Here is a 12,799-nt window from a genome sequence, read left to right as displayed (position 1 = left end):
TGACCTTATCAAATGATTGGATGGAGAATTAAAACAACGAAAAAATTAAGGTATGCCTGAGAAGTGTTTAATGGTAGGTTGGTCGATCACCATTGTTTCCTATGGTATGGTCCACCTGATAATTAGATCTGCTTAATTTTTGGGATAATGATCTAAAATGATCTGAAAAAACGTATGGACGGTGTAGATATAGATTAAATACATCAAAAGGGCCCCACGGTAAGGGCTGCACCGGGTTGGGTGTGTCCGGGGTCTCACCCAATCCACTCTCTTACTTAAAAGGGTTTTGAAGAGGGTTTTTCTCGAAAGCCCTAATAGCCGACGCCAGTTCCTGTTCGGCCCCAAATCGGGCTATCTGATTCTCTCGATCTACAAACTCGTTGAAGTCGAGATTTTGGCTGATGAATTGACCCTGCAAGAAGGTCGATTTGCTATATTTTCAAGAGCATTGAAGCTCAAACAAAGGAATAAATCGAATTTCCCCCTTTTCTCATACATACGGCTACGAAGCTAGAAAAATCAGTTTTTTTCGATTGATAGAATCTCTTCTCGAGCTTGATAGAGGTATTTTTTTGCCCCTTAATTGCTGTTAATGAGTTCCTTTTCATTTGGGATGAAGATTTGTGGTTTCTTTTAGTGTTTTTTCAAATCTTTTTGGCTTTTAGGAGGCTGGTTCTTATGCAATTTGTTTTTGGAAGGGTTCATATGCAATTTGTAGGATTGGATTGTTTGATGACGTTGTTATGTGTGGGGTATGCTTCTGCAGAGTTGTTTTGGGTGGTCGTGCCTTGTTTTCTATGCTGTGGCCCACGTACGTGGGGTCCACTGTGGTGTGTGTGTGTGTGGCGTGGAATCCAACTATCCAGTCCATCATGTGGGCCACCACTCTACGGTGGGTTTTTTTTTTATAGGGCGCGGCTCCAATCCACCGAGCTCAGTGGATCCCTGACTGCGGGGCCCACCATGTTCCTTACATCCACACCATCTGTCCGTTTTGATGGCTCGTTTTAGGGCATGAACCCAAAAATGAAGCAGATCCAAATCTTAGGTGGACCACACCACAGGAAAGAGTGGTGATTGAATTGTGGCTATTAAAATCTTCTTGGGGGCTACCTGAATGTTTATTTGATCCAACCTGTTGATAAGGTCATGAAGACCTAGATGAAGGGACCACACAAATATTAGCTTGATCCAAAACTTGTGGCCCACAAGATCTTTTTAATGTTTGTTATGTGTAGTGTAGTGAGTAGTGTCCATGTGATGATGGTGGTGGTCTTGTTTTCTAGTTGTGACTGTCCATTGTTTCTATGGTCTTGTTTTCTATCATGTGGCTATTCATTGTTGATTTGATAATGATTTGATTTGGTTCAAATACAAGTGGATTGGCTTGCTTTTACTTGAAAAATGAAGCAGTTTTTTTAGTTATTTATTATTATTATTATTTTCCATTTTTATGAGCGGATTGCCTTTCTTTTATGTCTGCGTGTGTGTTTGCATGTGTGTGCGTATGTGTTGGGTCTGGTTGTTTGATGCTAACTAGATCATTTGATGTGTTTTCTCCTCCTTTTTTCCTTTTTTTTTTGGCAGAGAAGGCTGAAATTTCTACCCTTATCTGTTGTTTCATTCACAATAAAAGATGGTGCAATACAACTTCAAAAAGATTACGGTTGTGCCCTCAGGCAAGGACTTCATTGACATTATCCTGTCCCGCACGCAGCGACAGACTCCGACTGTAGTTCACAAGGGCTATGCAATATCTCGTCTCCGTCAGTTTTACATGCGAAAGGTGAAATACACACAACAGAATTTCCATGAGAAGCTGTCCACGATCATCGATGAATTCCCCCGGTTGGATGATGTCCACCCGTTTTATGGTGATCTCCTCCACGTTCTCTATAACAAGGACCATTACAAGCTCGCTCTGGGTCAGATCAACACAGCAAGAAACCTCATAGGAAAGATTGCGAAAGACTATGTGAGGCTGTTGAAATATGGGGATTCTCTTTATCGCTGCAAGTCTTTAAAAGTTGCTGCACTTGGTCGTATGTGCACGGTTATAAAGCGTGTTGGGCCTAGTTTGGCTTACTTGGAGCAGATTCGACAACACATGGCTAGGCTTCCCTCAATCGACCCGAACACACGAACAATCTTGATTTGTGGGTATCCGAATGTGGGCAAGAGCTCTTTTATCAACAAGATTACTAGGGCTGATGTGGACGTCCAGCCATATGCCTTCACCACGAAGTCCCTCTTTGTTGGCCACACTGATTATAAGTATCTGAGGTACCAAGTGATAGACACACCGGGGATTTTGGATCGACCATTCGAGGATAGGAATATAATAGAGATGTGCAGTATTACAGCTTTGGCGCATTTGAGAGCGGCTGTATTGTTTTTCTTGGATGTCTCAGGTTCATGCGGGTACAGCATCGCCCAACAGGCGGCCCTCTTCCATAGCATCAAGTCGTTGTTTATGAACAAACCATTGATCATCGTCTGCAACAAGATTGATTTGCAGCCATTGGATGGGCTTCCAGAGGAAGACATAAAGTTGGTTTCGGAGATGAAAGCCGAAGCTGCAAAGACAGTAATAGGTCTGGGTGGTGAACCGAATGATGATGGTGTCCTTTTGACCATGAGTACTTTGACCGAGGATGGAGTGATTGCGGTGAAGAATGCGGCCTGCGAGAGGCTGTTGAACCAAAGGGTAGAGTTGAAGATGAAATCCAAGAAGATCAATGATTGTTTGAATCGGTTTCATGTGGCAATGCCGAAGCCTCGTGATGGGAAAGAACGACCTCCTTGTATACCTCAGGCAGTTCTGGAAGCCAGAGCGAGGAAGAATGAGGAGAAGGAGAAGAGGAAGCTCGAGAAAGATTTGGAAGATGAGAATGGAGGAGCTGGTGTATACTCTGCTAGTCTGAGGAAGCATTATATCTTGGAAGATGAAGAGTGGAAGGAAGATTTGATGCCGGAAATTCTAGATGGTCACAATGTCTACGATTTTGTTGATGCAGATATCTTGCAGAGACTTGAAGAGTTGGAGAGAGAGGAGGGTCTTCGGCTTGAAGGGGAGGCTGAAGAGGATGATTTGGAGATGGAGGGTAAGGAATTGACTCCCGAGGAGCAGAAAGCATTGGCTGAGATTCGGAAAAAGAAAAGCTTGCTCATTCAAGCGCATAGAATCAAGAAGAGCACCGCAGAAAGCCGCCCCACGGTACCGAGGAAGTTTGACAAAGATAAGACATTCACATCTGAGAGAATGGGGAGGCAGCTGTCGTCGTTGGGTTTGGATCCCACTGCAGCTATCAATAGGGCCCGTGGTAGGTCTGTTTCAAGAGGTCGGAAGAGGGAGAGATCACTGGCAAGGGGTGATGATGCGATGGATATGGATATTGATCAACCCAACAAGAAGCTAAGGGCACGTTCACGGTCACTGTCAAGGTCAAGGTCAAGGTCACAATCACGACCGCCTAGTGAAGTCATTCCAGGAGAGGGCTTCAGGGACTCAGCCCAAAAGGTCAAGGCGCTGAAGATTGCGAAGAAATCGGTCAAGGCAAGAAACAAGGCTGCTCGCCGTGGAGAGGCAGATAGAGTTATTCCCAACCTGAAACCGAAGCATTTGTTCTCTGGAAAGCGCTCGATTGGAAAAACTGATAGACGTTAAGAGCTACAAGGTATGCGATTTTGTCTTCAGTAAATCTTTATTACGGGTAGGGGAGAATCATGAGCTCTAGTTGGATCATGCCATTGAGTAGGGCTGTCAACAGGCTTGTCTGAGATTGATTTTGGCACAGATTTTGATCTGGTCCAGTCGGGCCTCTTCGAATGTTCGATTTTGATCACTTACCATGTTGACAGCCCTACCACAAAATCAGTTAACCGGAATGCGCATTATATGATACTCAGGCTCTATGATGCTTGATACACAGGCACTTTGATATCTAATATGTGACATGCACTAACTCACGTTAAACTGACTAAATTGTGGAACTGGTTGTTGTTTAGTCACGGTCCCAAAATCAGTTTAACCTCTTATTCATGGAGGATCCTTACTCTTGCTCGGGTGGTAGACTCTCATGAGTTTCAACACCCGGTCAAGGGTTCGAGTATCCATAGGTGGTGAAATTCCACTAGCGGGAGTGTGTGGGGGTGTGTGTGCGTGTGTTAAAAAAAAAAACCTCTTATTCATGGACACTTGCTTGTTGAAATAGGACAATTGGATATTTTTCATTTTTAACTGTCCAAAAAATGTCCACCTACCTATTAGGCAGACAATCAAATAATCTTAATTTTTTGTTCAGGCTACATCTAAATATGGAACCATAATTTGGACAGTTTAATTTGAGTTAATTATGCAATTTCCAAGTAATTTTAGGTGCCTGCATATCATCCATCACTCTGCTTAAAGAGTATCGAAGCTTTTCTCCTACCGGGATGGACTGTCATGCTTGTGCCTTTGCCTTTGCAGATACTTATGACCTTTACAAGTAACCAACAAAGGACTGTTTTTGTTATTTTTGCATTCTATAGGTTGAGGGTTTTGATGTGTGGTTGGGATTCTGGCTACTTCAGGACTTCAGCAAGGTGAGCCAACTGTTTCATCACCTTGGGAATGTGCAGCGAATTTGGGGAAAGAAAAAGAGCCATGTTCATCTAAGGAGGTTCACTAATCCACTGCATGTGTATAGTGCAGCCAAACCTACATGCCATGTGGCTCAAGTGGGCGAGATCCAAGCTGTCCATCAGTTGGGTGCAAGACCCAAAAAATGAAGGCCGGATCACTGATCAGATGGGCCATCATTGTGGATGGCTAGAAAAAAAAAACTCAGGAAATTTTTTCAAAGCCACCCATTTGTTTCTTGCATTGTGGTTCATGCAATAGTTGGAGCAATCTGATCTTTGTGCCACGGTATCTTCATGCTGCAACCCCTCTGATGGACAATTGCGGCCTTGTGGGCATGATTGCTGCAACCCCTCTGGTGGACACTTGCTGCCTTGTGGGATAAGCAAACCTCTCTTGCAAGAAACAAAATTCAAAATTCATGTTCTTAAATTTGAGTGCCTCTTTATTAAGATGGGGGATGATCACATACATTCAAACACATGGTAATTACCACCATATGTTCGAGTTGTGTGGGGGAACCCCATGAAGTGTGAATGTAATCCAAACTATCCATTAGATACGCCCCCCATATTAGACCTATATACTAAATTCCAACCTGATCCATAACTCAAGTGGGCCACACCAAAGGGAACAATGGGGGACATCGGGGAGGATGACGCCTACCATAGAAACTTCCAAATGGAATGTAGGGTCCACCGTATTGTGTATGTGGCATCTAACGTAGTCATCAGGTGCATCCCACCAGGATGAAAGGATACAAATATTAGGCCATTACAAAACTCAGATGGGCCATACCATGCGAACATGCAGGTTTTAGTTGCGATTGTACATTGCTACCTGTGGTTTGTCACACCTGAGTTTTGGATCAGGATGGCACTTTGGATGTATGGCGAACCTGAGAAGGCTCACCAGATGCATGGTTTGGATTCTACATGCATATCACAGGTGGGCCTGAACAGCTCGAACATGCGTCATTACCATAAATTTGAACATGTTTGATTGTCTCCCTATTAAGATGCATGAGCAATGCACAAGTTATTTGTTAAGGCACCTTATTCGCTTCTTTGAATTGTGATGTTTCTCTGTAATAGGCAGGTTTTCCATATTTTTAATTTTTGCATTACCATGCGTTGGTGTCATCTTTGTAAACTCCTCATATTTCCTATTCACATAACATTCTTTCTTCAACCATTGTCCTTAGGCAGGGTCATTTCTTTTGTCAGCTCCAGAAGACAATCCTTATTTGGAACCCATGGTTGGGTGATTCCAAGTGTTAATCTTGGTAGGTTCCATCCTGGATTAGGGATCCCTCAAAGATGTAAGGTCGGAAGATCTTTTGGCCTACATTCCACCGAGTGTTGATCTTTGCTGGATTTTTTCTCAGTGTCTATTTTGTGCTGCTGATCTATTTGTTAGTACCTGCTGGTTTTTCAAGCATCTCTATGCATGGTGGGTTCCATCAGATTAATGGTAGATCACCAAACCATGGGTCTGACATGTACGAAATCCTTATGCCTAGCAAACTAAACATGGGATGAGGTTCTGGATCTGATAATTTCTCACTTGAGAAGTCCATTTGAGACAACTGGAATTTATGGGGTTCCTCTACCTAAATTTGCTGCTCTTTGTGAATTACACAACATAGGGCAAATGGTTAAGAGACATTTTTGAGGTATGGATGAATTAAGGGGCCCTAAGCAAGGTATTATGTAATGGTATTGGCTAGCTTATTGGCCAGATACAACACAGGCCGTATCAGCTGATACAGCCCTTTACTGGCTAATTTATTATTTTTATTTTGGAAAAAAATCTCAAAAATTATTGGTAATTTTTTTTAATTTAAATGTGAGGATCCCATGTAACAGACCATTCTTTTGTAAGAATGCTGTCTATCAGGCAATTTCAGCCTGACCTGCTGAAAAGTCGACCAAATATGTCCTAATTAAATGCGAATCAACCATGATTGGGTGGATTAGGGCCCCTTTTGTATAAATAGAACACAAAATGAAAAAAAGAAGTGTTGGTTAGAGCATTTGAGCTCTGACTGGTGTGTTTTCTTTGTTTCTTTAAGAAAGCAGTTAAACATTCAAGTAATCCAGGTTTATAATGAACCGGCCCTTTATTGTTGCTGGTTTGGACCCAAACAGGTTGGACCATCTGGTCTAGTTTTGGATTTTAAAACAACAAATCCCAACTCTTTTTATGTTCTTCTTTCTTTCTTTCTTCTTCTTCTTCTTTTCTTGAAAGGCAACCCATGACCTCAAATGCTGAAATGCACTGTCTACCACTAAGCCAGTTGGAATCCAAAAGATCCTAACTGTTTGATTATTTTTTTTCCCGAACGCTTTGATATTTACCTTCAAAAAAAAAAAACACGAGAGTTTGTTCATGCGTATTGTGGTACCTTTTCTCAATCAATTATATTTAGTTCCCCAATCAACAGGTTGTCCAAGTATCCATGATCTGGATCACCAAACCATGGGGGCTTGGGAGCTTGTGAACCTATAACTACTTGGGTGTAACAGTTGTAGTGGAGTTGGATAACTATTCATTGCTTTCTGCACCCATGCTTCTTCTATTCCTTGTTTTTTTGGTCTTACCTTCTTGTTCTTATGGTTTTAACAGGTGGGTGTTGGAAGAATTGCAGTAGTCAGTCTGCCAGTGGATGTTGAATTTATTTGCCTTTTTGTCTATCAATTTTGTAGCTGAGGAAACACCATAAAGTTATGTTTAGTGATACAACTATTGTGTTTTAATTGTGAGTACTGATGAAAATGTTTTTGTTTTGGGAGTTATTTTTGGGAGTTATTATGAAGATGGTTTCTTTCTTTCTTTCTTTCTTTTTTTTTTCCCCCCTTTCCACACAAGTCTCTCCAGCAATATCATGCCATTCGAATTTGTATTTGATCCTTTTCATTAAGGGAAGCTATGATGAAAATGGTTTTTTAATTCAAAATTTTAATTTCTAGTGTTTGTTTTTAACTTGGGCCCAAACGAGCATTTTATTCCCTCCCTGGTACATGTGGCACATGTTGAGGGGGGCGCTTGTTTGATCTCGTTGGCTGATGTGCAAACCAGCCAATGGTAAAAAAATGCTTTCCTTGTTGATTGCCTGATAGGGACAGTGGGTTTTGTTTCTGAATGGGGCTTGTGTAATGATGGGTTGACTTTTTCCTCGCTGTTGGTGTGAGGGGGGTTGTTTTGTTATTTATTTGTTTATCCGAGGTTGGTCTGTCTCGATAGCTCACTTGATGAAGCTTTCACTAGTTTTACATAGTTGACCAGGCATGTTTTGCAAAGGTCCCATTCTTTCTACTGCAGCATCATCATTCTCCAGTTGCCACGACCAATGTTTTTCCTCATCTGTTTCATTTCATACCCTATCTGTAGTTGGTCAATTTTTAATTATTCTGCATCCTTGTGTGATTTACCTCATTTCCTTTTTTATTGTATCGAATGTCAAGGTTTGGGACAGAGGTGAGTAGTTCTTTACACATCTCAAAACTTCTTGCAACTGATTGTTTTGGATGTGCCCCATGGTTCGGATCTCAGCTGTGGATCATCTTGCGTGAAGTCAGCTTTCTCTACTTATCCACACACCTATTAGTATTCGGCGTTTCATTGTCACACTAAATTTGTCAAAGGCTTAGATATCTGTTTTGGCAATCTCTGTGAATGAATACATTAACTTTCTGTATTTCCTGCATATGGAATAAAGATTTCAGTCGAAGCTCTTGTGTCAACTTTCTTTTATCTCGTCCAATTTGATGGTCTTGTATGAACCCTAGTTGCAGGATCCTCCTAACTAGGTACTTCTCCCACTTAGTATCCCCGCTTCAGATCCACACTCCCATTCCTGCTTCCCACCTATTTATACTAGTTTACATTTTGAAAGAGATGCTTCCCTGCTCCTGCACCCGAACTTTTTGCCGCTTACTCTAGTATGAGCTGACATTCTTTGTTGCCTTTTGGTGCCTGTCTATATATTTTTGTTGTTATCTCCTCTCAAAAAAAAAAAAAAAAAAGAAAAAAAGAAAAGAAAAAGCTTTCCTTGTACAGACGTAGCCGTCCAATTGGTGGATTTACTTGCTTATTGAGATTGGGCTTTTTTGTATTTTTCCTGTACTTTTGACCATCCATTGGGAGACCACTGTGGTGACAAAATCTGGTTATATATTTGGTTTATAATTCAATGGCTCAATAGGTTAATGGTCCTGATGACCTTGGAAAAGTGCTGTGCATGCTAGAGATGTTTTTGTAATGGTCAGAGCGTATGTATGGTTGACATGGACTTTGAATGGTTTCTTTATCATTGCAGTGTTCTCATTAATCTTCTATTCAATGTAATTTGAAGTTAGCTAAGCCAACATTCACCTCATCAACCGACTTGCCTCATTTTTCATGTTGCCCGACCTAATAATACTTGATTTTGGACCATCCTACTGTGGATGAAAACTCTTAGGGCCTGTTTGGTAGACACCTAAAAATAAGTTCATCTCATTTTAGTTAACAGTATAGAAATCATGTTCTTTTTAAAAATAATAGTTATAACTGACAATTATCATCTCTGATGCATGGTCATGGTTTTAACTGAAACAAGATGAACTTAATTTTAGGAGTTTACCAAATGGGCCATTATTGATTGGAATGTGCTGGTCAGATCAGGTTGGGTTATGGCTCAGCTACCCGAATCTGACCTGAATTGGGTAACAAACATCCAAAACTGCACCCAGCTGTTAACTCAAAAGGTATAAATGGATTGGGCGCTTGCAGTGATGAATTCAATGATACAAGCAGAAAAAATTTTAGTTATGAAAGGGTGTTTCATGATCGTTCTCGTTTGCAATCTACAGTGGAGAGTTGGGCAAGATTTCAAGTACATATAAATAATCCCTGCAAATATCTTCCACAAGGCAACTCCTGTAGCAATATTTTCCTTCGTCACAAAAATTTTTACAATTGTCACCGGCAGAAAAGTAAAAAGAAATAAATAATAACATAAAAACATTATTCTGTTTTAAAATATCTAAAATCCAGTAAATGATATTTACTCACAAGAACAGAGGCAGTGAACACAACATTTGATACAACTTCAGGAAACCTATACCAGTGATCAATGTATGGGTAACATATCAAAGTTTTTCTCATCATTCAGGGGTCCATTCGGATGGAGAATTCAGGCTCATCTCTATATTTTTTTAATCCAAAAGAATCAGATGTTTGGTCTATCAAAATGTTCTATTTGAAAGCAAACATTGAAAAGGCACCCATTTCCAATCTGCAGCCTTTCATCGAGGCTCAAAACAAAATGGATGGTCTATCCCATCCATTTTGATCAGGCCCACCCAAGCAAACAGATCCTAAATGAATTCGGGGTTAGCCCAACTTCCCCTCACTTTGGAAGACTTAACTCCAAATTATACAACAATCTTAATAAATTGATATGCAACTGAACTGAGCATCTAAACAGGCAAAAACTTATATAGCCAATTGCAAAATCCAAGCCCATATGCTCAGAACACCCAACACCAAAATTCCACCCATCCATTAATAACTAAACAAATCGACCCAAGAAGGGAGAAGGCAAACAAATTACATATATAGAAGACGAGCCTGTTTCTCTTGCCTATAGAAACTTGACTTCTCTCCAACCTCTTATGTAGAGAGTAGAAAGTAAATTATTTTTTTATAATAAAAAAAGGAAAAAAGAAAGAAAAATGAGTACTCAAAACCTCTAAAAAGGAGAAATGGAGTACATGCACATGTTACTAAAGGGAGTGAAGAAAGGGGAGCAAAAATAACCCTTAGGATTACATGGAATGGTACAGAGAGAGTGAGAAAAGAGAGGGGAATTAGGATATTCCTAAGGCATTTGGAAATTTTACCAGGCCCACCATAATAAAAGAAGCTGCCCCAATTACCATTATTACCATTTTACCTTCCAGACAAGTATACTGTTATCATATTGGGAACCATGATAGCCTGAGACTGGGAAGATGTTGGCCCCATTGCTATTTCACTGTTTACTTGAATGAAACCTGAGCATAGGAGGTTGTAGCAGCTTGGGGCTTGATAAGCATCTCTCTGTCATTTTTCATTAAAAAAATAAAAAGAAAATGAGAGACACCAAAAACCCATTTTACTTGAGACCCAACTTCTAATAGAAACCAAAAATCCATGGTTGCCAGACATTTATTGTAGCGTTTGCTCCATGGTATTTATCTTCTTCTACATGTGCAATTGCATGCTACTCTCAAAAGAAAATTTTAAAATAACAGAACAATTAGGCCAACCAAAGTAAAGAAAAAGAGGCAAGAAAATGAATTTTTGTGATTCTTCCTACCATATCTTTTCACTGAGCTTGCTCTTAGAATATCCTCTCTTTGTTCTTCTGATGGGAATGGTGCCTTCGGGACATCTTCCATTCAAATACCACAGTTGTGTTATGGCTTTAGATTCCTTTGAAGATGCTATCTTGCTTTCATCAAACAACCCTTTTGGATGGAAAGTAGGCCTCAACTATATTTAAAAAATAAAACCCAACCAACATAAAAAACTATGAAAAACAAAAAACTAGAAAGTCTAGAGATGGCAAACACATTCCATTGGAATGGCATCTCCGTTTCCCAAACTCTTGGGCCAACATGATAACTTCTCATAGTGGATATTACTCACATACTGGCAAGCACAATGTTTATCTTGAGTTCCATGTTTTAGTTTCCTACAACATAAATCTTTCAAGCGAATGAGAGTGACATGAATAGGCCCTACACAACTGCATTTTTTAAGCAAGGCATTGAAAACATGATATAAGTCAGACGAGAAACAGAAGGATAAATATTAAATGTGAAACTGTTCAGACCTTTGTCATCTTTTTTTTTTTTTTTTTTGAAAGATTGAAGTTTGGTGATGCTGGTTAAATAAAAGGCAATCCAATTTAAGAAGATCAACTAACTTCAAATTGCTTTAGTAGCATACCGATGACTGTCAACAGAGAATTGGTTCAAGAAGCTTGTCACCATCTAGCATATGGGTGAATCTTGTCACCATCTGATCTGGTTGGGTAGTGATAAGATTCATTAAACCTAATACACAGGTTGGTAAATATTTTAATTAGGAAAATGATCCAGTTTGAAGCAGCCATTAGCTAGATGTTGAATCGTTTTTTCAACAGTGGAACATTTACCTTAAAATTAAATTAGTTTCATTGATAGTGTTGGCTTTGGCAAAACAGATAATTATGTGTTTGTAGGACTTATGTTCCTGTTTCCAGGCCCTCAATATCTCCATGCAAGGGTTATGTTTCCAAGGTTGGTGAGTCTGAGGAAGCATATTCCTAACTCTCAATATCTACATTGCCATGACATTTGATGTATGCTTTTCTTTTTTTAAATGATATTATCTTCTATATTTTCTATATGTTATTCTCATAATACTAAAATAAATAGGCACACCTTCCAATATGATATGGCTTTGGTGAATCCAAATCATTGTCTGACTGGATAGTATGGTGGTCAGTAAACACCAAAATTTGGACAAATCTGGAATGAAACATTGATTTTGAGGTTAATATGGTGATGGCTCAAAAGAAAACTGTTATCACCACTAGTTTTGATTGGATGGTTACATGATTCATTGTAAGCCCCTTTGTGCCCATGGGCACGGCCAATTCATTGATCAGTAATTGTTCAAATGAGGGAAACTGTCCATTTTGAAACAACCATAGTGAGGTTTAATATGGTGGTTTCAAACTAGATTATTCTCTTAAAAATATATTCATAACAATGATGCTATTGGCTTTAGTCAAATGTCATGGACAAAGAATTGTTTTGGGGACGATTCCATCTTTCCAGACTTCCAGACTTCAAAAAATAAAAAAATAAAAAAATCATTTTCCAAGAAAATTAGAAAAAAAAAATTTAAAAAAAATAGTTAGTTTGCAATCTCACGCATTGAATAATGGTCATATCTGATTTGTATATTTTATTTATTTTATTTTATTTTATTTTAAAAGCTAAAGAAGGATTATCTGTTATAGCTTATACTTGGCTTCTGAGATGGCCTCCAAAAATCTGGTTTACAAAGCTGTCAGCCTGCGAAGATGAGGGCTCATCTTGCAGTTTCAAGTTCACACAGCAACTGTGGAGCATGTCCAGCATGCACTAGAAGAAT

At 39.6% G+C, this 12,799-nt stretch overlaps 1 protein-coding gene and 1 long non-coding RNA gene across 5 annotated transcripts; one reads left to right on the top strand and one right to left on the bottom strand.

The window, feature by feature from the left end:
- The first annotated feature begins 301 nt into the window (after nucleotides 1-301).
- LOC131235544 (nucleolar GTP-binding protein 1-like) lies at nucleotides 302-7,424 on the top strand. 4 transcript variants are annotated; one of them, XR_009166202.1, is made up of 4 exons: nucleotides 302-564; nucleotides 1,588-3,677; nucleotides 4,472-4,587; nucleotides 7,253-7,424. XR_009166202.1 is itself a non-coding variant. In XM_058232737.1 (3 exons), exon 2 carries the CDS (start codon nucleotides 1,637-1,639, stop codon nucleotides 3,665-3,667), a length of 2,031 nt encoding a protein of 676 aa, XP_058088720.1. In that variant the 5' UTR covers nucleotides 303-564; nucleotides 1,588-1,636; the 3' UTR covers nucleotides 3,668-3,677; nucleotides 7,253-7,424. The 4 variants fall into 4 exon arrangements, 1 of the variants encoding a protein (XP_058088720.1); XR_009166201.1 differs by having other exon boundaries at nucleotides 303-564; nucleotides 1,593-3,677; nucleotides 4,534-4,587; XR_009166200.1 differs by having other exon boundaries at nucleotides 303-564; nucleotides 4,534-4,587.
- A 2,726-nt stretch (nucleotides 7,425-10,150) lies between these two features.
- On the bottom strand, nucleotides 10,151-12,507 carry LOC131235485 (uncharacterized). Its single transcript, XR_009166164.1, has 2 exons — nucleotides 10,971-12,507; nucleotides 10,151-10,711 (listed from the first exon to the last, which is right to left on the bottom strand). It is a non-coding gene; the product is annotated as an uncharacterized LOC131235485 (long non-coding RNA).
- Between the last annotated feature and the right edge of the window lie 292 nt (nucleotides 12,508-12,799).

The sequence above is a fragment of the Magnolia sinica genome, chromosome 19 (assembly GCF_029962835.1).
Source record: "Magnolia sinica isolate HGM2019 chromosome 19, MsV1, whole genome shotgun sequence".
NCBI classification, from domain to species: Eukaryota; Viridiplantae; Streptophyta; class Magnoliopsida; order Magnoliales; family Magnoliaceae; genus Magnolia; species Magnolia sinica.
Note: the sequence above shows the minus strand (reverse complement) of the source record. Positions and strands in the feature narration are given on the sequence as shown.

Coding starts and splice junctions, on each gene's coding strand:
- LOC131235544 (XM_058232737.1), top strand. CDS start 1,637: ATGGTGCAATACAACTTCAAAAAGATTACGGTTGTGCCCTCAGGCAAG.